The sequence below is a fragment of the Hypanus sabinus genome, unplaced genomic scaffold (assembly GCF_030144855.1).
Source record: "Hypanus sabinus isolate sHypSab1 unplaced genomic scaffold, sHypSab1.hap1 scaffold_699, whole genome shotgun sequence".
Taxonomy (NCBI): domain Eukaryota; kingdom Metazoa; phylum Chordata; class Chondrichthyes; order Myliobatiformes; family Dasyatidae; genus Hypanus; species Hypanus sabinus.
Window position 1 is genome coordinate 42587 of NW_026781551.1, and position 25585 is coordinate 68171.

The 25585-nt window shown below is 43.4% G+C and overlaps 1 protein-coding gene across 1 annotated transcript in view; it reads left to right on the forward strand.

Annotated features, from left to right (window-relative positions):
• The window catches only part of LOC132389912 (uncharacterized), a 45968-nt gene that overhangs the window by 14490 nt on the left and 5893 nt on the right, over positions 1–25585 (forward strand). Inside the window, exons 7-14 of the mRNA XM_059962474.1 lie at positions 8170–9104; positions 9310–9743; positions 10744–10830; positions 10986–11156; positions 11312–11482; positions 11632–11799; positions 15322–15649; positions 21967–22207. Coding sequence (XP_059818457.1) covers positions 8170–9104; positions 9310–9743; positions 10744–10830; positions 10986–11156; positions 11312–11482; positions 11632–11799; positions 15322–15649; positions 21967–22207 — 2535 coding nt within the window. The remainder of the gene's footprint in view (positions 1–8169; positions 9105–9309; positions 9744–10743; positions 10831–10985; positions 11157–11311; positions 11483–11631; positions 11800–15321; positions 15650–21966; positions 22208–25585) is intronic.

Consider the following 25585-nt stretch of genomic DNA (forward strand, 5'->3'; position numbering starts at 1 on the left):
GAAGAAGAGCTGAGAGGTTCTTACAATGTCAGCACCACTAATCCTTCAGCAGCACTTGTAAAAAAAACTGACCATCTGATCAATTGATTCATTCATCTGTTATTTAAATTACACTTCTTGCAGTGTTGCATTCCATCGGATTGTATTGTCCGTGTTGTTGATGGGTTTTCTTTCCCTGATTTGCAATTGATGCAAATTGATTCAGGAGCAGATTCTTCTTCTAAGTTAGCCTTCTGAACAGTCCATGAACATGACCTTGCTAATCCTGCTTTGCGGTATATAGTTCTTTCATTTCTTATTGTCAATTATACTAGTTTTTATGTCCTGTGCTCTACTGTGCCAAAAAGCAACACATTTCATAACATTTCTTAGATATAATAAGGCGTATTCTGCGAGTTGTAAGCCACTGGCATAAAACAACAGAGCAAATTACCTCTTCTGGAGTTTTATTCACATGATTTATGAAGGAAGACTGAGTTTATACCTGTTGGAGTTTAGACATTTAAGATTAGATTTCAGTGAAACATAAGATCCTCAGACATTTTATTAGGGTGCATTTGAGGGGAGTGGTGAGGACGTCCCCTCCTCTGGGATTATCCAGAAGAAACATCTGCTGTTTAATTTTTTAAAAAGTCCATACTTGAAAGAGGTGAGATAATAATAATTACTTTTGAATAATAAGATAAAACGGATCTTTTGCCTAAAGGAGAAATCACAAATAACCCATCAAAATAGCGTCCTATTGTTTTACAATCTAAATATGAAATTTAACATCATGCATCTCACTACTAATCACCGCTCATTTAGGTAACCACAATATACTTGCGAAGAGCAGAAAGTGTGCGGTAAGGGTATGAAAGGCTGTAAGGAACAACTGAGAATAGCCAATTCAAGCCAACAGGAAAAGCAAAAAATCATTCACTTTGTTACAATGACTATCAAAAACATTTGATTCTGCCCCACAGTCATTGTTAATAGTTCATAATGTACATAAATACACACAACACTTGTGAAATTCGCACAATATATGATGAAGCATTGGCGTGCTCAAATCGCTCTGTCTATTCTCAATCAAAAAAGAACAACCACCAATAAATAAAACGAGATATTTCTCAGTGCGACTCTGAATCCACGGTGGTTTTGCCTGGTTTCAAATTTTCTCTCTAATTTACTGAATTGTATAAAGATAGGGTAACAAATTAGCAAATTAAAACATACAGACAAACAAATTATACCTTGGCATACCTTCTATACATGGATACATGGATGAATTAAAATTATAGTCTCCATCCATAAAAGGTACAACAATTAATTCAAATAGTAGAGCTATTTTGAAAAGATAGAAACATCAACTTTGGTCTTGATAAGTGCAGAACATACAACAGATTTTGTAGTATCATTAAGATGGCCACTCATGCAAGCAGCCCTGATGGAAATAAATCAAATATTCTCATGTTAGATTTCTAGAGCTGGAATCCACAATTAAACACTTAAATAATGCAGAAGCAACATCATGTTAAGGCGGCTAAAATCTCTATTGCTACACTATTGCTACTCAAAGCTGATAAATATCGGATGCTGGTCTCCAGTCGCTAGAGCGTTTCCCCTTTACGGAAAGCAGAAAGCAGAAACTGGGCTGGATTAAAAGTTTGTTTACGGAGAAGAGGGTTCATACTTGCATGCAATTTTGCTGACAGATATACAGTTTCTGGAAAATATAATCGAAGTTTGCAGAGGATGATTGTTGTTCAGAAGGATATTCCGGATTGTTGTGTTCTTCTGCTTGAGGGAGACCTGGATATACCTGTCATTCTAGATGCAGTTTTACAGATTGCTGACATCACATTTACTATCAAGATGGGACTGATGAATATTTCAAAGGCAGAGGAGTAGGAGCATGCTTCATTATCCACTGCTGGTGGTGTACAAACATGGCAGTTCTATTCCAGTCCTGCTCTCTGAACCTGGAAAATCTTGGGAAAAACTATACTCCATTTTATCTCTCATGGGAGTTATCAGCCATCATCTTGGTAGCTGTGTATAGCCCACCACAGGCCCGAGTCCAACAGTCTCTATTGAGCGGGGCGACAGGCATCAAAAAACAGCACACCCTGATGTTTTCCCCGTCGTCTTGGGGGTTTTTAACCGAGCTAGCGTGAAACAGTCTCTAAATAGTTATTAACAACATATCACTTGTGGAACCAGAGGAGTAACACATAGGACCACTGTGATGCTACCATCATCTCACTTACAGTGCCATCCTACACTTGCAATTTGGAAAGTCTGATCTATGGATAGATATTGAAGACCACAGCAACAGTAGAGGGGACCAATAAGGTGTAGATACAGGAGACACAGGAGCACTTACAAAACAACTTTGAGTTCATAGACTGGACTGTTCAGCGTTTTTATTCAAATCTGAATAAATACTCCCCAGTTATCACTAACTCTAAAAACCTGTGTGGATATGTCTATGCCTACCAGAATATATTATACATAACTGAATCAAAAACCGCAGATGAACCAAGAGATTTGTAAACGTCTGGGGAAGGAAAATATCGGTGCATTAAAGTGTGGTGATCCAAGATTGCGCAAGAAGGCCAGGTATGACATACGGAAGATTATCTCATGAGCAAAATAACCATTCTGATTGAGGTTGGAGGCGTAATTGGATGCACGTCAACTCTGGCAGTGCTTACAGGCCATTACTTCCCACAAAGCGCAAACTTACAATGAATTGCGGAGAAGTTTCGCTCCCAGTGGGGATTAACAGCTTTTATGCACGCATTGAAATGGAGAATACAACTACTGCAATGAGGGTCACGGCAGCATCCACTGACCCTGGGATCTTTGACTCGGAAGCCGATCTCGGAAGGTCTTTCAATATGTTAAGTGCTTGCAAGGGAGCTGCCCTGATGCCGTACCTGGTAGGGCTCTGAAATTTTGGGTCAACTAACTGTCGCGTGTATTCAATGGTATTTTCAACTTCTCATTGCTCCGATTGTAAGTTCCCACCTGCTTTAATAGGGAGAAGTCATACCAATTCCCAAGAAGAACAGGGTGAGATGCCTTAATGACTATTTCCCGCAGCACTCAGTTCCACAATGAAGGACATTGAGAGGTTGACTATGGCTTGAATCAACCCCTGCCTCAGCTAGGACATAGACCCAATGTAATTTGCATATCACCACTATTTGTCTACAGCGGATGCGATTTCATTGGCTCTTTCCGTGGCCATTGATCACCTGGAGGTTAATAATACTTACGTCCGGTATAACATGATCGTTTCAACAGGTATGATCAAAAAGCTCCCGAACTTGGGCTGCCGAACCTATCACTGCAAATGAATCGTTAAGTTCCTCACCAGAAGATCACTGTCTGTGCGGAATGGAAATAATATCTCCACTTCGCTGATAATGAATACTGGCGCAACTTAATGATGTGTGCTTATCCCACTGTTCTTTTCTCTCTGCAGCCATAATTGTGTGGCTAGACGCAGCTCTAGTGCTATCTCTAACGTTGCTGAAGACACAACTATTATTGTCAGAGTTTCAGATGGTGATGGAAGTGCGTAGAGGAGCGAAACATTTCAGCATGTTGAGTGGTGTTGTAGCCACAATCTTGTACACAATGTCAGAAGCACAAGGGAATTGATATTGGACTTCACAAAAAGTAAGATGAGGGGGCACACACCTGTCTTCAAAAAGGTGTCAAGATCTCTGAGCATCCTATCTGATCCCAACATTGTCTACCTTCAGATCGTTCATCTTCCAAAGAACCTTTTCTGTAGTAATAGTAACTTCAGACACTAATGACCCGTCAATACCTGGAACTTCCACCATACTGCTCATGTCTTCTACATGAAGATTGATGCAAAATACTTTTTCAGATCGTCCACCATTTGCTTGTCCCACATTAATACATCTTCAGCCTCATTTTACAGCGGTCCAATATCCATTCTTTCTTCTCTTTTATGCATCTGAAGAAACTTCTGGAATCGACTTTTTATATAATTGTCTAGCTTACTGTCATATTCCATCTTTAACTTCATGATTTTTAGTTGATATTTATTGATATTTAAAAGCTTCCTCTAATTTCCCACTGTTCTGTTATGCTCACTCTCTTTGGGATTGACTTCTTTTGTTAGCCACGGTTGTGTCTTCTTGTTTTGGGAACGCTTCTTCCTCCTTGGGACGTATATATCATGTGCCATCTGAATTGCTTACAGAAATTCCAGCCATTGCTGCTCTGCCGTAATTCCTGCCGGTGTTATTTTCCAATCAATTCTGCACACCTCCTATCTCATGCCTCTATAATTTCCTTTACTCCACTGTAATATTGATATATCTGACCTCCTTCTCAAATTTCAGGGTGAAGGCCATCATATTATAGTCACTTACCCCGATAGGGTTTTTTACCTAATACTCTCTAATCAATTCCAGTCTATTGCACAATACGCAATCCAAAATAGCTGATCCGCAAGTGGTCTCAACCACAGGCATTCAAGAGATTTCCCCTCTTGGAATCCCACAACATCCTGACTATCCAATCCTACCTGCAAATTGAAATCCCCCATGACAATTGTGACATTTACCTTTTGGCATGCGTTTTCTATCTCCCGTTGTAACTTTGCGATCACATCCTTTTACTGTTTGGGGGTTTGTATATAACTACCATCAGGGTCTTTTTACATCTTCAAAGCCCGATGCTCCGAAGAGGCACATCCATCAGTTAGGAACCGCAGCACTCATGCCATGCCCAATTCTTATTGCTACAGTTGGGGAGGAGGTACTGGAGCTTGAGGACATTCACACAAGGAACCACTTTTTCCCCTGTGCCGTCAGCAGAATACAATGCAACCGATGGATGAATATGAAATATATAAGTATTGTCGATATCAACAAACAATGAGAATACCTCATACTGCAATAAAGGGAAATGTTTAATTGGAATTTACTTCAATGCTTAAGAAAATCGGCAATGCAACGGTCAAAATGCAGCATAGTGATAAACGCTTTCGCTATACCTATATTAATATTCTTTTGGCGCAATACGTTGGTCTGTTACCGATCTGGAAAACTTAAAAAGAAAAAAAGAGGGACTGAAATGAAAAGTTTTAGGAACACATTATGTGCACTCGAACGCGCTGAGGTTAAGCAATAGCCTATAACTTTCCTTTGGACTTGGAGGCAATTTGATGCGGCAGGGCTGAGGCCGTGAGCCAGGAGAATCCCGAAGTCCGATTGACTTGTGCACCAGGCCGAGTTGGAAATGTTGGGTACAGTTCCCCGGAGTATTGAAGTGACAGAACCAGATGTTTGGAAGGCACTGGGGGCCGGGTTGAAGTTGAAAAGTCGGGTACAGGACGATACCGGAGTCTACGCCCCCAGACCGTATCGAAGTGAGTGAAGTGGTGCTTGGATGATGATTTAAGCTCTTGGCCAGACTGATAAACGATAGAGTATCAGGGTCTGAGGCAAAAGCGAGGGGCGGTTCAACACTGAGGGGTCCAGTAGAACAGAGGGATCTAGGAATACAGATACAAAATTCCCTAAAAGTGGCGTCACAGCTAGACAAGAGTAGTAAAGAGAGCTTTTGGTACATTGTCCTTTATAAATCAAAGTATTGAGTATAAGAGTTGGAATGTAATGGTGAGGTTGTATAAGACATTGGTGAGACCGAAATTGGAGTATTGTGTGCAGTTTTGATCACCGAATTACAGGAAGGATATTAATAATGTTCAAAGAGTGCAGAGAAGGTTTACAGGGATGTTGCCGGGACTTGAGAAACTGAGCTACAGAGAACAGTTGACTAGTTTAGGAATTTATTCCCTGGAGTGTAGGAGAATGAGGGTAAATTTGTTAGAGTGTATATACAATTATGATGGGTATAGATAGAGTGAATGCAAGCCGGCTTTTGCCACTGAGGCTAGGGGAGAAAAAATAAACAGAGGGCATGGGTTAAGGGTGAAGGGGGGAAAGTTTAAAGGGGACATTAGGGTGGGGGGGATTCTTCACGCAGAGTGGTGAGAGTGTGGAATGAGCTGTCAGATGAAGTGGTGAATGCGGGTTCACTTTTGACATTTAAGAAAAACTTGGACAGGTATATGGATGTGAGGGGTTTGGAGGGGTATTGCCCAGGTGCAGGTCAGTGGGAATAGGCAGAAAAATGATTTGGCACAGCCATGAAAGGCTAAGAGGCCTGTTTGGTGCTGTAATGTTCTATGGTTCTATGGTTCTAAAAAGATAACGAATGGAACAACGTCCATCCATGGAAGATATCGCCACGATTTGAGCAGACTAGATTTTGACAAGAACGGCTGGCTCTGAATTGAAGGTTTCATCCCAGAAACAGAAGGATTTCTTATGGCAACATGGGAACAGTTAGTTAGCACAAAAATATCTAAAATACAAAAGCAAAAGACCAACAAATTGAAGATGATAAATTCAGACAAAGACAAGAGATACAATCCAACACATTAAAAGATCTTGCAGTATTGATTAATTACAGTGGAAAGCATCATTCATCAAAATATTGCTTCACAGTGCACATTCTTAAAAGACACAGTACCTTACTATAAAGACAAAACTGATTCAGTTTTAGAATCAAAGTCCTGCAAATTACACTATGGCTGATCCATCTTTACAGATAGGACTATGTATCCAGGATAAAAAGGCAAGAAGAACTTACTTACTGATTAGACATAACCATTCCAAACACACGTGACATACAGAAATCAATTGCTGAAAAACACCAGAAATCTGCTGAATTAGCAAAATAAGCTGAAAGACTGTGCAGCACTCTGTCCCAGTAGTAATATCTACAACTGGTATCATCCCAAAGTCACTACATATTAACATTAAACAATTAGTTCTACAAAGGAATATTTATGTAAATCCACAGAAAGCAACAATGTTAAACACCACTAGAGTAGTCCGGAATTTCCTATCAATTGAGAGATGAGTGTGTTTAGTTTGCCTGCACCTCAGGCAAAACCAGTTTGAGCTTAGAAAAAAATAAATCATAACCTATTAATAAAGCAATTCTTATCATGACGATGTAGTTCATAGTGCATTACAATGGGATAAAGTGCAAACTAGGAAATAAAAGACAAAATGAAGGTTCAATATAAAGGCTTTGCAATGGTGTTTAAAAGTGACAGCCTCAGTCTGCAGCCTTTACACATTAGTAGCAAATATCTGAGGCTACAGTACAGTAGTTTTAGGTGAGGATCTCTGCAGTTTAGCAGCGTAGTTCAATTAAAATCTGACCTGCCAATGACCCTTTGGCCTTGTACCTTATTGTCTGCCTGCTCTGCATTTTCTCAGCAACTGAAACACTGTTTCCCTGAGCTATTCTGTTCTCTTTTTCCTTGTACGGCCTCATTGCGCTGATATGATGAAATGATGTATTTGGATCTCATGCAGAAAGGTTGTCTATTGTACCTCGGTGAATGTGTCAATAATATGGCAATTTACCGATTTATTGTTGTCAACAATACAGTGTCTCACAGAGTGATCGTCACCAGTTGCTAACACTTCACTAAGCTCTCTGACAAATAAGACGTCCATCACTGAGATGCTTCTGGTCTCTCCCATTCATGGAGATTCATCTCCACTTTTCCACCCCTCCTCCATCACTGAAATTAAAAACTACCAGCTTTCTTTCTTCTCATTCCGTTGCGTTATCATTACGAAACATCACTGTGACTCTCTCCACAGAGGCTGCCCGACCGGAGTATTTCCCGCATATTCTGCTCCTGTTTCGATGCGAGAGCAGTGGACACTTGCCAAAATGCACAGTGTCCTGCTCTCCATATTTCCACAGCAAATCAACATTAACATCGTTTGATAATGATGCAAACAATGCGTTAAATCGTGTGAAATGTTGTTGTGTCGGATGTGCAGTCAGGATTGCAATAGGATATCAGGGGAATGTTCGCCTTCACATGTAACTAGTATCACAACATCAGTATTGTATCTTTTCTAAGACATACATCGCTGTTAGTTCCGATATCTGTTAACAGCATTTTACTTTATGTCCTAATATCCATGGATGCATTGAATTAATTCATGTAATCTCAAACACTGAATCTTGAAATGCAGTTATAATATTCTTTGTCAGTTGAGCTACTGAACATTTTGACTATGTTCTCTGTTCCCATGAAAGATGTTCAACAGAAACACAAGGAGACTCTGCGGGCACAAACTGAAACACTGAGAGTGAACACGATCCTGATGACGGAGAAGGTGAAGGATTTCCAGCTGGTTGATCGATACGCTGAGCTCACGGTCATTTCTACTGTTCAACATCGGAGTCTGGTGGAACATGAGCTACTGGCAAGAGGCAGAGTCCACGAGGAGTGGAGACAGAAGCATCCCAGTGGACAGCTGGAAAAAATCGGGATAGATCATTTGTTCCAGAGCACCTTTTCCCAGACTAAATCCAAATCTGGGAGTTCCGCAGCATTGGTCGGAATCCCTGGGATTGGGAAAACAACAATGGTGCAAAAGATTCTTTACGACTGGGCCACAGGGAAAATATATCAGCAATTCCAGTTTGTCTTCAATTTCAAATTCCGGGATTTAAACACCATTAATTGTCGGATAAACTTGAGGGAACTGATTTTGGATCAGTATCCTTACTTTGGGAATATCCTGAGAGAGGTCTGGAAAAACCCAGAGGGATTGTTGTTTATATTTGATGGTTTGGATGAATTTAAGCACACAATTCATTTTGCTGACAATCAAAGAGATACAGAATGCGACCACCAGTGCTCAGATCCCGAGTGGTGGTGTGAAGTGTCTGACATTGTGTACAGTTTAATCCAGGGTAAGTTGCTCCCAGGGTGTTCAGTGCTGGTGACCAGCCGAACCACTACATTACCCTTATTGGAAAAGGCAGAAATTAGTGTCTGGGCGGAAATCCTGGGATTGGTTGATGAAAAACGGAAGGAATATTTCATCAGACATTTTGAAGATCGGACGGTGGCAGCAGCTGTTTTCGAATATGTGAAGGAGAACGAGATCCTGTACACCATGAGCTACAACCCCTCCTACTGCTGGATCCTCGCTCTGGCACTGGGTCCCTTCAGCACACAAAGAGTCAGGGACCCGCAGCGTGTTCCCAAGACCATCACCCAACTGTACTCCTACTATATTTACAACATACTGAAAAACCACGGCCGTGAGATTGAGAATCCCCGTGATGTGTTACTCAGGGTTGGTCAGATGGCCTTCAGAGGAGTGTCCTGCACAATTCCTGAATCCACATCCCGGGAATATCCTGAAATTCCTCACTGAAGCCCAGAACACGGCAGATGGGCGATTTGAGGTATTTCTCCGTTTTGTTGCTGGTCTCTCCTCCCCAATGACAACTCGGACCCTGGAGGAGTTTCTGGGTCCATTTCCTCATGAAACAGCCTGCCAGGTGATTGACTGGGTGAAGGAGGAGGTTAAATGCCAGAGTGGAAACACGAGGAGTGAAGCTGGTAAAAGGAGCCTCTTGAACACATTGCACTATCTGTTTGAGTCTCAGAATCGCTGGCTGGCTCAGGCCGCACTGGGATCTGTGAAAACACTTTCATTCAGTGGAATGACACTGACCCCGATTGACTGCGCGGTCCTGTCTCATGTCATCGGAATCTGTGATACGATAAAACACCTCGACGTGGAGAACTGTCACATTCAGTGTGAAGGAATCCAGCGGCTGGGACCCGGGCTGCACAAGTGCCAGGAGTTGAGGTAACTTGATTTGTCTCTCTGAACTATGAAACTGTTCCATTGTGCTGTTTCAATGTAAAACGAGTTGGGTAAAACTGTAGGATATTAGGTAATAAAAGACTGTGTCAAATAACCAGGGTATAGGTCAGTAATTCCCCAAGGACGGGAGGGTTCTGTGATTCCTTGTGAAGGGATGTTGGAGACTTCATCAGATCAGTGAACAACGGCCATTGGTTTAATGGTAGTAAATCACAGGAATGGCCGTGTTTCTCACTGTTACTGACACCAAGACCGACACTGACTGCAGCAGGTGGGTCAGAGATTCACACCCCCTTCCCGGTGAGGGACAAGAGACCGTCAGCAGACTGTCCCAGTGAGAAGGAAAGAAATACCATTGTGAGATTGTCCTCCCCTGCCCTTCCCCGTGTGTGACTATCACCATCACTCACTACTAGATACTCAGAATCAATGGGCTCATCTCTCCTTCCAAATTTGTGTCTCAGTTCAGACACACCCCTTCCGTGCAATATTTTACTGGATCAACCTATCATTATGGATTCTTCCCCATTCTCCTGCCTCCTGTTGGATCTCTCTTCCCCATTACCCTTACTCCTACATGTTCCGTCTTCCTATCCCTTTTCCTCAGGTGGTGCCTCTTCCACATCTCCTATCGGAGTTATAATTTGTGAATTTATAATTCACAAATCCTCCTCACTGTGGGTATATCTCCCACATTTCTGCCATGACCCTACCAATGCTCTCATGTCAGTAACGCTTATTTTCACCGTCTGGGAGTGAGACAGAATCTGTGCAGTTTACAGTGTCACACCGACAGACTAAATTACTGACATTCGGTGAATACCCTGGAGCTGGTCAGTGAGGGACATTGACAGTGATGGGAACTCCGATCACTGATTTACTGAAGATTTTAATGTTTCCTGAAATATCCGAGTGAGAGAGGTTTTCTCAGACTCACGGTTTTTGAATCACTTTTTTCATCAATTTGTCTGTTTGGCTTTAGACTTGGGGCAAATAAACTGGGAGATTCTGGAGTGAAACTGGTTTCTGCGGCTCTGAGGAACCCGGAGTGTAAAATACAGCAACTGTGGTAAGTACCAGACTGTCGCAGGTTGTGTTTACCGTCACTGGGTGTCTGACACTGAACATTAATATGATCAATAATTGTGTTACTGATAAACACTGGGGATTTGTCCAGTCTCCTGTCTCTCTGTGACCTTCACCCTCACTCTCTCTCACCTCCAGGCTGAACCATGTTGGTCTCACAGATTCAGGTGCCGTGGATCTCGTCTCGACTCTCAGAACAAACCGATTACTAACGGAGCTGAACGTCAGTGAAAATGAACTGCGTGATTCAGGAGTGAAACTGGTGTCTGCGGCTCTGAGGAACCCGGAGTGTATAATACAGACACTGGGGTAAATACCAAATTGTTGGAGATTTTATTTACAGTCACTGGGTGTCTGACACTGAACATTAATGTGATCAGTAATTGTGTTACTGATAAGCACTGGGGATTTGTACCGTCTCCTGTATCTCTGTGTTATTCACTGTTTGCCTCTCTCATCTCCAGGTTGAGGGATGTCGGTCTCACAGATTCTGGTGCTGAGGATCTCGTCTCCGCTCTCAGTACAAACCCATCACTGACGGAGCTGGACCTGAGTGATAATAAACTGGGAGATTCAGGAGTGAAACTGGTATCTGCGGCTCTGGGGAACCCGGAGAGTAAAATACAGAAAATGGGGTAAGTACCAAACTGTGGGAGATTGTGTTTACAGTCACCGGGTGTCTGACCCTGAACATTAATGGTTTATCAGTGTTACTGATAAACACTGGGGATTTGTACCAACCCTGTCTCTCTGTCTTTCATTCCCACTCTCTCTCGTTAGAGAGACTGAAGAAGGTTGGTCTCACGGATTCTGGTGCTGAGCATCTCCTCTCCGCACTCAGTACAAACAGATCACTGACGGAGCTGAACCTGGGAATTAACTCCCTCACAGACCGATCAGCACCCGCTGTCTGTCGCCTCATATTGACCCTCCCAAATCTGGAGTGGATCCGGTGAGTGTTTGTGTTAACGTTCAATGTGATAAAATATCAGGGATACTGGTCTGTAAGCATGTTGAAACATTATCCTCGTCCAGTGGTACTGACACTGATGTGTAAACTGTTTATTTCATCTCTGTTCTTCAATGTGTTTCAGACTGGTGGGGAATCGGTTCAGTGAGACCAGGGAGAAGGAACTAAGATTGTTGCAGGATCAGAGACCCGGACTGATAGTGATCCTTTGAACATCTGAATGCGTGAACATCCCCACACTTATGGTGACATTTTCGCTGATTCCCCAAGCTCCTCTTTAATGCCCGCACTCCAGGTTTGATTCCTAATGGATCTAACGGAACTGGCTCTGGTCTCGCGCTTTGTGACTTTTGAAGCTGTCCTGCAGTGACGTATTTCCTCCTCTTGTCCAATGCCGCTGATTCTGACACATGACCAGGTTCGAGATCTCACACAAGTTAGGCTCTGCGGAATTGCACAGTCAGGAAGAGCCCAGTGGCCGGGTTCATTCTAGGACATGAGTATCCCGGGGTGGGATTATCCGGGGAGAGAATCCTTTTGTTTACTTTGCTGAGGACAGTACTTTCGGCTGTCTGGCCGATACAATGATCTTAAATTGACAAATACTTCGGCAGTGACCCTGGATCTGCAGCGATCCCGGACACGGCCCTGAAATGTGATTTTATTATCATCGGTTCCCCGATGCAGAGTGACGGTGAGAAACGGGACTGATGATTCAATCTGTCACACGTTGTCGCCAGTCAGTTATTTGTGTGTGACTGTGAGTGAATCGTGAACAGCTTATTTATTCCCACACGTTAGAAGCTCACACATTGCTTAATTTACATTTGACATGATGAAATCAATAAACCGCTGTCACTTCCTGTCTTGGTGTCGGACTTGAGTCTCATTAGAGGAGAAACAGTGACCTGGGGTTACTGCTGTCCCCCGCACCTGGTGAACTGCAATAATAGGTCCGAGCTCCTCACACTGGTACAGCAGCGTCTCAGCTCCAGGCTGAAGTATGTCAGTCTGGTGGCGTCTTTTCTTCAGGACCTCTTCACTCCTCATCCACCAGTCAGTCTGACACACCGCTTCCTCATACCCCAGAATCATGCACTCCCCTGACCCCCACCTTCCTGTGTGCTCTCCTTGCTCCCGCAGACAACACCGACAAAAGATATTGGAAGCTCATACACTGCATGGTATCTGACCTGCATCGACAAAGGTCGCAAACAAGACAGGAATGGGGAATCGAACAGAAGCAATCAACACGGAGTGAAGCTCCCTCTACACCGCCCATCTCATACCCCCGGTGTCTGACACTGACTTAAGCTCCCCACGAAGGATCCCATTACACACTCCCAGGTCACACACATAGTGAAGCTCCCTCTATGCCGTCCCAATACACACTCTCCGTGTCATGCCCAGAGTGAAGCTCCCTCTGCATCTCACCATCACACACTCCCATTGTCAGACACTGACTGAAGCTTCTCCTGCATATTCCCATGACACACTCCAAGGATCAGTCACAGTTTTAATCTTCCTCCTACCCATCTATTCGCACAGTCCCAGTGTCAGAAACAGAGTGTACCTCTGTCCATATCATCCCATCATACATTTCTGGGTCAGACGAAGAGTGGTTCATAAAACACAGTCCAATCACACATTCCCAGGGTCAAACACAGAGTGGAGCTCTCACCACGGCATACCATCACACACTTCCGGGGTTAGGCAAAGGATTAAGTTACCCCCAGCCCTTCAGAACGCAGACTCCCGGTGTCAGCCAGAGTATTAAGCTCCCAAAACACTGTCCCAACAAATAGTCCTGTAGTCAAGCACTGTGTGAAGATCCATGTGCATCGTTCCACCACACACTCTCGGGCTCAGACACAGAGAAAATTCCCTCCACCCGATCCCATCGTACACTCTCAGGGTAGGACTTTGAGAACATTCTCCCTCCAGACAGTCCCATCATAAAATTCCTGTGTCAGACACAGAGAGTGACAACCTCAATGACATTAGGAAGGGAAAGCAAAGAGGTCCTGAAAAGAAAATTTAGAAAACCAAGTCGAAAGCTGAGAAGCAGGACCTCCCAGTTGGTAATTTCTGGATTGGTGTCTATGCCACGGACTTGTGCAGAACTCTGTGACTGTTAACTTGCAGGTGGAGTCAGTGGCGAGGAAGGCAAATGCAATGTTACCATTCATTTCAAGGGTTCTAGAATACAAGAGCAGGGATGCGATGTTGAGTCTTCACAAGGTACTGGAGAGGTCTCACCTTGAGGATTGTGTACAGTTTTGGGCTCCTCATCTGAGTAGAGATATGCTGGTGTTGGAGAAGTTCAAGAGGACGTTCATTAGGATAATTCCTGGAATGAAAGGTTTATCATACTAGGAACTTTTGATGGCTCTGGGTCTGCACTCGCTGGAATTTAGAACGAAGAGGAGGATCTCATTGAAACCATTCGACTGGTGAAAGGCCGAGACAGAGTGGGTGTGGAAAGGATGTTCTCCATGTTGGAAAGTTCTCGGACAAGACGGCACACCCTCAGGTTAGAGAGCCGTCCCTTCAAAACAGAGATACGAAACAAAAGGGCGGTGAATTTGTGGAATTTATGGAATTGCATATACTGCTGTGGAGTCCAGGTAGTTGGGTGTTTTTAAGGCAAAGATTTATAGGTTCTTGAGTGGAGATGGCATCAAATGTTACAGGTTGAAGGCCGCAAAGTGGGATTGAGGAGGAGAAAAAAATTATTTGTGACAATCGCAAGGCTGATTTTTCTCGATGGGCCAAATGGCCTAATTCTGCTACTATGTCTTCAGTTCTTATGGCCCGTGGAAATGGAGAGAAGATTAGACTGATCCATGGAGCAATCGCTGGTGGAGCGGTGGGGTGGGGAGGGGGGAATCCCGGACACTGCTGGGGTTGGCTCTACTCTTGGGCTCGGGGTTTCTGTGGTCCTGATGTCAGAGGGGTGAAAGCGCGTAACGCGGCGTTGGGCTATAAGGAACTCCTCGATGGAGAGTGGGATCGCTGTATGGTCTCTATTTCCCTCGGTAGATTTCTTTAATGATTTATGAAATAACACCATCCCAAGCCATATGCAAAATATAATAAAATTTATATTTTAGTGATTCACTCTGTTCCAGCAGTCTCTCTTTGCAAACGGAGAACACACTCTGATCGCACAGCCCTCTTTTAGTTCCCGAAGTTATCCCTCTGTCCTGTCATATCCTAACAGTCCGTCTGTCCCCAAACTAATTTTGTTGCCCTGTGCTCTCCCTACAGTTCCCAAACTAATCCCACTACCCTGCTCATTTCCCCTGTCCGAGTCAGACCTTAAACTAATCACACTGTCGCAGTCTCTCGCAACAGCCAGGGTCGGTGCCCGAGCTAATCACACTGTCTACTCTCTCCCCACAGCCCGTGTCAGTCCCCGAACTAAACACACTGTCCCACTCTCTCCCCACAGTCTTGTGTCAGTCTCTGAATTAATCACACTGTCCCCCTCTCTCCCCGTAGTCCCAAGGTACTGAACGTCCCTTGGAGTACAGATAAGTCAATCATCAAGAAATGGAAAGACTGTGGCACAGCTGTACAATTGCCTGGAGCAGGCCATGCTCAAAAATTGAGCGACTGTGCAAGAAGCAGATTAGTGAAGGAGGCCACCAAGAAAGCTGTGACAACACTGAAGGAATTACAAGCTTCAGTAGCTGAGATGGGAGGCACTGCCCACACAACTGCTGCGCATGTGCTTCATCAGTCGCTGTTTGATGGGACAGTGTCTAAGAGAAAGCCAATGTTGAATCGAACTGGCTTGGAATTCCAGCTGGAGTTTATTAAATGGCAGGTGGGAGACTGTGAAGTCCCTTGGAAGATGGTACAATTGTATGATGAAACCAACGTGGAGATGTTCGGCCATCTGCTTTGGAAATGTACTTGTATCATCTCCTGACCTGTACTTTTCAATAAACTTTTAGCGGAGTCGCTTGGAGTGTTCATGATGTAGTTTTTACCAGGATACTGGCTGGCCTACAGCTGGACATTCCAGATGCAGATGCATTTTTGTTACAATTAACTGAAACACATTAACTGCACACAGGTCTCCAAAAAAAGATATCCATTTTAATAATTATGTGACTTCTAAAATCAATTGGCTGCAGCAGTCCTGATTTGGGGTGTTACATTAAAGGGGGGAGGGGTTATGTTAAGGTGATTAGAAGAATGTGCAATCGAGATGTCTGAGGTATGTCGTTGTAGATGGAGAGTGGAATGACCTGCAAAGGGCAGTGGTGAGGAGAGAAATATTAGGTACATTTATGAGCCGCTAAGTTAGGGACATGGATAGAAACGGAGCACTATGCAGGAGAGAAGAGTTAGATTCAGCTTGCAGGAGTTTCTAAGTTTGTCAAAACATCGTGGGTCGAAGAGCATTCTGCTCTCACGTTCTATGTTCTATTACATCGGATCTAACTAACACTATGCAGACAGATTTAGGAAAGATGTAAAAACAATAGAGCTGTTGTCATGCAGAACTTCAAACTCTCGAATATACACTGGGGCCCTAAGGGCAAGTGGTTCAGATGATGATGAATTCGGTCTGATATTTCAGGAGGGTTTCTACAATTAATATGTAGAGTGTACAACGAGAGATAGGGCTGCACGAAATCTTTTGCTGGGTCATGGGCCTGACCAGACAGCTGACATCTTGGGTCTCTTAAACAGCATGAACGTGGATAAATCCCAGGGCCCGATGGGATATACCCCAGGTTAGTGATAGAGGAAAGTAAAGAGATTACTGAGGCCTTGTCCAATAGCCCTGTGTCCTCCCCAGCCATGGGCGAGGTCCTGGAGGACAGGTGACGAACCAGTGTCGATCCGTTATTCGTGAAGGGAAACAGGGAGACACCAGAAGACTATAGACCATTGAGTCTCACGTCGGTGATAGAAAAGTTACTGCAGTGCATTCTTAGAGACATGATTTTTGAACATTTGGAAATCCACAGCTCAATTGGGGAGAGTCAGCGTTGCTCTGTGAGTGGCAAGTCATGTATCACTAACTTGATTGAGATTGTTGATGAGCTTACGAGTGTAACTGATGAAGATAGAGCTGTGGATGTCTACAGATTAAGGTTGTACGCTATGTGACAAGGTCCCTCATGGGAGACTGATCGACAAGATTAAGATACATGGTGAATTCGCTGCTTGATGCAAAACTGGAAGATAAAGGGTGGTCTGTGATTGGTGCTGTTCCACAAGGATTTCTATTGAGACATCAGCAGTTTCAGATTTAGAGATGAAAAAATATACATGGGTGGGTCAGTAAGTATATAAATGTAAGAATATTGGTGTGCATAGCCTAGAGGACTGTCAAAGAATACAGTTCGATATCCCGTCGAAACATTGAAAATATGGGCAGAGAAATGGCAGATGCAGTTTAACCCGCCAAATGTGAGGTGCTGCACCTCAATAGGTTAAACGTAAAGAGAAAGCACATTGCTGAGGGTAAGACAATTAACAGTGCTGATTAGACAAAACCTCTTGGGGTCGAAGGTCATAGCTGCCTGAAATTAGCTAAGCTGGTGGTTAAGAAGGCAAATGGCATGCTTGCCTTTAATAGGGGAGACATTTAGTCCAAAAGGCACACAGTCAAGTTGCTGCTTTATAAAACCCCAGTTGCGCCGCATCTGGATTATTCTATACATTTCAGTTTACTTCATCAGATGAATGGTGTCTAAGAGTTAGAGAGGGTGCAAAAATGGTTCACCAGGATGTTGCTTCGATTAGAGGGTATGTGATTGGACAAACCTAAGTTGTTTTTTCAAGAGCCGAGACTGACTAGCGATCTCACAGAGGTTTACAGGATTATGAGAAAAATAGATAGAGCAGACAGAGAGTATATTTTTCCAAAGGTGAAATGTTTAATACCAGAAGGCATGTATTTTATATTGGAGCGGGTAAGTTCAAAGCAGATGTGAGAGACTGGAATGCACGAAACATTCAGGACAATTCAGAGCCTCTTAGATAGACACATGAATGTAAGGAGAATGGATGGATATGGACGTTGTGTGGACATAAGGAATTCGTTTAGTAACTATTTGATGCCTAGTTTATTTAAATCAACAGAATATTTCAGGCTGAATGGCCTGTTCCTGTGCAGGGCACACAGAATTTTTTGTTCCCCCAGTGTTGAAATGTCTAATCCCAGAAGATATTCAATTAGTATGACGAGGGATAAGTTCAAAGGAGAATTGAGCGGCAAGTTCTTTCACACAGAGGTTGATAAAATGCGTGTTGAGTGTGCTGGTAGAGACAGATACATTAGAGACTTAAGAAATGCTTAGACACAGATGTGATGAGAATGGAGAGATATGAATACTGTTTATAAGGGATTAGTGTAGTCGCTATTTAATGAATACTATATTTGGTTCAGCACAATAAGGGCCCGTTCCTGTGCAGTACTGTTCGATGATCTATAACTTTGTGAAGTCTACAATGTTTTAATGTGTTTTTCAATTCAGTGTGTTGGTTTACAATACTGAGCTCCAGAATTCTTTTACCATTTTGTCTAACTTTGCCAGTCCATTCCGCATTTCCACAAAGGATTCCCACATCACTCACTGGAACTGGGAGCCTTTCCCCATCACCAGGCTGAGGAAGAGCGGGGAATCCTCTGTCAGGGGCTCTCTTTCAGTTCTGTGATTTCCTGTAGACAATTAACTTGTTGAGAGACAGACTGAGTGAAAGAGAGTGGATGAGACAATATCTATTCAGTGACGGGATTTCTCAGTGATTTTTAACACCGGAATTGTCACAGGGCCAGTAGCCCTGTTTATTGTCACCGATTCAGTAAATTGCTGGGTTCAGTCATTAGCAAAAGAACACTGACTGGAAATTACAAATCAGAATATTATGAGAGTCAAGGAGCGCAGCAGTATTGAAGTAGGCATTCGACCCTTCTAGTCAATGCCAACCTGTTTTGGTTTTTACTACCTAATTCCAACTTCTTGCACCATAGCCTTCATACACTGCTGATTTATGTTCTCACTCAAATTTCTCCTTCGAGTCTAAATCAAACCCACATCTACCACATCTACCACTGGTGGCAGCTTATTCCACACTCTCACCAATCTCTGAGTGCTGAATTCCCCTTCAGATTCATCAAAATATTTCACCTTTCACCCTTATAATATGTCCAATGAAAGGGCGAGAATGATGACGGGGTGGCGAGGGAAGGCAGGAAGGGGAGGAGGAGACTGAGTGAGGAGAGGTAAACAAGACGGAGTGCTTATCCTTGAAATCATTCAAAAAAGTATGTTTTCTTTTTAAACGGAATACCATTACCCTATACATTCTCAACCAATTTAGCAATATTCAAATTTGAACATATATTTTATTATCAGAGTACATATATGTCACCACATACACCCCTGAGATTGTTCTTCCTCTGGTCATACTCAACAAATCTATAGAATAGGAACTGTAACAGGATCAATGAAAGGTCAAATAGAGCACAGAAGACAACAAACTGTGCAAATGCAAATATAACTAAATAGCAATAAATAACGAGAGCAATGGGGTGTAACCCTGGGAAACACCACTAGGCCCGGGCCTCGAATCCAATAAACAACCTCCCACCATCACTCTTTGCTTCCTACCATCAAGACAACTGTGCATCCAGTGATCCAGCTGTCCCTGGATCCCGTGTGATCTGACTTTCCACAGGAACTTACCATGTGAACCTTATCAAAGGCCTCACTGATGCCCATCTAGGCCATAATCCTGGTACAGAAGTGTCACAGATAAGAGGGCACAGATTTAAACTGAGGACGAAGAGGTTTAGAGGGATCTCAGAGGGTGGCAAATCTGAAGAATTTGTTGCCATGAGCAACATTGGGTGCTCATGTCATTGGGTGTATTTAAGGGAGAGATCGATAGGTTCTTGATTAAACACGGCATCGGCGGTTATGGGGTGAATGCAGGGAAGTGGAGATGACTGGAAGAATTGCATCAGCCCAGGATTAAATAGCGGAGAAGACGATGGGCCGAATGGCTTACTTCTTCCCTACCTCTTATTGTCTTATCAAGTTAAGTCACTTTTATTGTCTTTTCGACCATAACTGCTGGTACAGTACAAAATAAAAATGAGGCAACGTTTTTTTCAGGACCATGGTGTTATATGACACAGTACAAAAACTAGGCTGAACTAAGTTAAAAAGAACACGGAAAAAATACACTGGACTACAGACCTTCCCAGGACTGCATAAAGTGCACAAAACAGTGCAGGCATTACAATAAATAATAAACAAGACAGTAAGGTCTCTGTCCAGGCTCTGGGTATTGAGGAGTCTGATAGCTTGGGGGAAGAAACTGTTACATAGTCTGGTCGTGAGAGACCGAATGCTTCGGTGCCTTTTCCCAGATGGCAGGAGGAAGAAGAGTTTGTATGAGGGGTGCGTGGGGTCCTTCATAATGCAGTTAGCTTTGCGGATGCAGGGTGTAGTATAAATGTCCGTAATGGCGGGAAGAGTGACCCCGATGATCTTCTCAGCTGACCTCACTATCTGCTGCAGGGTCTTGCGATCCGAGATAGTGCAATTTCCGAAACAAGCAGTGATGCAGTTGCTCAGGATGCTCTCAATACAACCCCTGTTGAATGTGATGAGGATGGTGGGGGGGGGTGGACTTCCCTCAGCCTTTGCAGGAAGTAGAGACGCTGCTGGGCTTTCTTTGTTCCGGAGCTGGTGTTGAGGGACCAGGTGAGATTCTCCTCCAGGTGAACACCAATAAATTTGGTGGTCTCATTAGAGGAGGAAAAGTGACCTGACGTTACTGCTGCCCCCTGCACCCGGTGAACTGAAATAATACATGGTAAATTGTAGGGCATTGAGGAAAGCAGTAGAATAGACTGATATAGGAATAATGGTGCATAGTTCCCTGAAGATGGAATCTTATGTGGATAGGGTGGTGAAGAAAGCTTTTCGTATGCTGGCCTTTATAAATCAGCATTGAGTATAGGAGCTGGGATGTAATGTTAAAATCGTTCAAAGCATTGGTGAGGCCAAATTCGGAGTATAGTGTAAAGTTCTGGTCATCGAATTATAGGAAAGATGTCACCAAAACAGAGAGAGTACAGAGAAGATTTACTGGAATTTTACCGGGGACTCAGCACCTAAATTACAAAGAAAGGTTGAACAAGATAGGTTTTTATTCTTTGAGGCGTAGAAGGTTGAGGGTGGACTTGAAAGAGGTATTTAAAATTATGAGGGGGGATTGTCGGAGTTGACGTGGATTGGCTTTTTGCATTGAGAGTAGGGGAGATTCAAACAAGAGGACATCTCAGATATAGGTGGCAAAAGTTTAGGGTTAACACGAGGGGGATCTTCTTTACTCGAGAGTGGTAGCTGTGTAGAACGAGCTTCCAGTAGAAGTGGTAGAGGCAGCTTCAATACTGTCATTTAACAAATTGCATAGGTATATGGACAAGAAAGGAATGGAGGGTTTTGGGCTGAGTGCAGGTCAGTGGGTCTAGAGGAGAGTAAGCGTTCGGCACGGAATTGAAGGGCTGAGATGGCTTGTTTCCGTGTTGTAATTGTTATATGGTTATAATGGCTCTGATCTCCTCACATTGGTACAGCAGCGTCTCAGCTTGAGGCTGAGCGATGTCGGACTTGCAGAGTCTGGGTGCCCAGGATCTCATTTCCACCCAACCTCCATCGTAATTAACTGCCCCCGATTTCACTGATGGGGGATGGAATACCGACGTTGAGCAATGGGGTGAAGCTCCCTCTACATCATCCTATCGCACAATCCCAGGTCAGACACAGAGTAAAGCTCCCTCCATACCTTCACATCACAGACTCCCGGGATCAGTTACAGATTGAACCTCCCTCCACATTGTCCCATTACACACTCCCGGTGTCAGACACTGAGTTGATCTCCCTCCGTCCGATCCCATCACAGACTCCAGGGATCAGACACAGCGTTGAGTTGTTCGCAATGTGCTGAGAGAAATCGTGGGAAAACTGCTGTATTAAGTTCGTGAGATACTTTGGAGGTGGTTCGAAACGTCTGCTGGACATCTGTGTGAGCGGCTGGGTTAGTGTGGAAGCTTCGTATGGAGTTTTTCTGCCAGTTTGGGTTCGTTGACGGCTGCGAACTGCGTAGCTCCCTGCTGTGGCCGCTGGCAACTCTCCAGGAAGCCTGGTCGCTCCAAAAACCAGAGACAAACGCCGTTGTTCCTCCACTGACATCGGGACAACCACCTTCCATCTTTATCGTCGTGACTCACGTTCGGTGCAGGAACCGAAGCATCGTTTGAGACGTCTCGACCTCTCACGGCCTGGAAGTTCTGCGGGAATAACGGAGCCTTTCCTGGCGTTGGAATTTCTGGCGCTGGGCCAGCAAGGTACTGTCGAGTACAAACTTTTCCGGCCAGTTACTCAACTCGCTCCAGGACTTTATAAGCAGCACCGGCATATAGTTCTCGATTGGGACACAGAAGTAACGAGCCGGACCGGTCTACAGGGAGTCGGTGGCCTTCGGGGAGTTATACAAAGGCGGCTGCCTCTCCAGCCTCGGAGAACGCCCTTTTTCGGTCGGTGAAAGTGCAACGCGGGGTGCAATGTATTTTGCGAACTGGAACTACCCTGGAAAAGTGCGCGGAGGCTATGGAGGACTTGTTGGGGAGAGATGGTGTTTTGGCCACTGAGAAAGAGTTCGCGAAGGCAGTGTTTTTTGTGAGGAATGATGAGTTGGTGCATCGGGCTCTCAGTAGGGGGTGTTACGTACTCGTGACACATGACAGTGGTGCCCTTGTCATGTGACTGGGGTTGAAGCTGTACTGGTCTTGAGGTGATGGTCTTGTGATGGTGGAATGACGTCATTTTCCCGCCAGTAGAGATCGTGTGACGGGTTTTTTTTTACAGGTTATAAAAGGTAGACCCCACCCTGTGAGGAGGGGCAGTTCGTGGCTGGATTTGCCAGGCTGACTTCATGCCACTGCGTGTTTTAAGTGATGACGCAGTTTAGTTGAAGTATGAAGTTTTTATTTAATGCCTAAAGTTTAAAAGGTCATTGCCAGCAGGTTCTTTATGATTCTGTTGGTTCGAGAAATTAGTGGAGAGTGAAGATTGGAAGTTCGGAAGTTAAAGATCGAGGAGCATCGCTTTCTACGGTGAATCGGGGCCGACCTTTGTTTGATCCTTATTTGGAAGGATTTCATTGACTATCTTCGTGTTAATCCCTGGGTAACCAGAAAGGATTGAAGGTAGTGGAGAAGGAAAGGTCAGTGCCTTTAAGCCGTTCTGTTTCGTGAATTCTTCGTGGGAAGTTCGACGTCGGGGATCGAAGCAAGCGACGTGAAAGAGAACCTAAATCGTTCTATAAAGTCTCTCCTTTTAAATGGACTGTGAGCATATCGAACTTTTGGCAATACCACTTTTAAGAACTGTTCTTGGAATATCACTTTAAGAACTGGTTTTGGAATATCACTTTAAGAACTGTTTGGGCGGCCGCTCAGCAGCTGTTTCCGGTTACGGTAGTGTTTGTTTACTTTTGGGGGGTGTGTTTTCTGTGTTTAATAAACGTGTTGTTTGTTATAAGAAACCCTTGCCGAACTCATATATTTATTGTTGCCTGAATACGTAACATTAAATATGGGGGCTGCGTCTGGATTGAATCATTTGAGTTTAAATGCTTGCTAACTTTTAAATCGGTGTTTTGGAAACGGGGATTACTCGGTTCTTTTGTTTGGCTTGTTGTGGTATTCGGCAGCAATGAATATTGATGAATTTCTGGCTTCGCCAGCTGCGGAGGTGTTGGCAAAGGCGAAAAAAACTGAGGTGTTTGAGTTAGCTAGTAGATTGCGACTTATAGGTATTTTGCAGACTACTTCTAAGGCTGTGATACAGAGGAAAATCGCGTCGCACTATGTGGATTCGGGTGCTTTTGATGAATCGATTTTAGAGTCGTTTCCAATAAGTAATCTGGAGATGCAGTTGCAAATCGAACAAATGAAATTGGAGAGGTGTAAATTGGAGGCGGAACAAAAGCAGAGAGAATTTGCATATGCAATGGAGGAATTAAGGACTGGAAATCAGTCTTCTGGTTCTAAAAAAACGTTTGTTGCTAGTCAAGAAATTAAATTGGTCCCTCCATTTAGTGAAACAGAAGTGGAAAGGTATTTTCAACATTTTGAAACTATTGCTCGGATGTCAGAGTGGCCGAAAGATAAATGGTCAGTGTTGTTACAGAGTGTAATTAAAGGCAAGGCTCAACAAGTTTACACAGCTTTAATAGCTGCGCAAGAACTTGATTATGATATTGTAAAGAGGCATATCTTAAACGTATATGAGTTAGTCCCAGAAGCATACAGGGAAAGATTCAGAAGTTTGAAAAAGTATGTGGAAAAAACTTATGTGGAATTTGCCTATGATAAAGCTATGTGTTTTGAGAGATGGGTTTCTTCTAAAAATCTAAATGGGGACTATGATACATTGAGAGAGCTGATTTTAATGGAGGAATTTAAACGAAGCATTCCTGTTGAAGTAAGGACCTACTTAAATGAGAAGGATACTGATAAATTGCAGGACTGTGCTAGATTAGCTGATGAGTAGGTTTTGATCCATAAGAACAAATTTCCTCAGGGCAGGAATTTTAAGAGGAAAAATAACATGGAGACTCCAGGTAAATCAGAAATTAAATCAGAGGTTAATGAGAAAGTTGATGAGAAAGGAAATCCTGTGAAGGAAAGACAGTTTGGTCTTACTTGTAACTATTGTAAGAAGCCTGGCCATGTAATGGCTAACTGTTTCAAATTGAAAAAGAAAGAGAAGGAAGCAGTTCCAGATGCGTGTGTGCAACATACTGAAGCACCTGTAAAGTTACAGGGTTTGATAAACACAAATGAGGCTTTGTTAGAGTCTGAACAAGTTAGAAAGGGATATGATCATTTTATAACTGAAGGGTTTGTATCCTTGAAGGAAGGATCTACTCTGGTGCCAATAAAAATCCTTAGGGATACTGGTGCTTCTCAATCACTGATGTTAGACAGTGTGTTGAAGTTTAATGAAGAGTCTGATACTGGTGAGGTAAATTACATAAGAGGTGTTGGAAGTGATTTTATGCCTGTACATTTACATAAAGTAAATTTAAAATCAGGGTTAGTTACTGGATTTGTTAAAGTAGGATTACAGCATAGCTTACCTGTGAAGGGTATTTCTTTATTGTTAGGTAATGACTTGGCAGGTGGACAAGTTTTTCCTGAAGTGCATTTGACAAAGGAGTCAGAGGAACCAGAGTTGAATTCTAACACAGATTCTTCCTGTGTTGTGACGAGAGCTATGGCTAAAAAGATTGATGCGCAGAATGAGGTTGTTATTCAGGACTGTTCGACTCAGGATTCGAGTTTTGAGGATGTGTCAGAGACTTTCTTATCTTCGTTGTTTGAACAAGATTCTGGGAGTAAGTCTGACTATAAAGATTTATCTTCGTCTCGGAAGGAGATGATAGCAGAGCAGAGTAGAGACTCTGAGATTATAAAATTAAGAGAGCAGGTTTTACTAGATAGTGAAATTGATAAGGTGCCAGTAGGATATTACTTGGAAAAAGGAGTGTTGATGAGGAAGTGGAGATCGCCTACAATTCCAGCAAGTGGGGATTGGAATGTAGTTTACCAGGTAGTTGTCCCAAAAGTTTATCGAAATGAGATTTTGACTTTAGCTCATAGTGTGCCTTTAGGTGGACATCAAGGGGTCAGGAAAACTGTGGACAAGATTTTAAAACA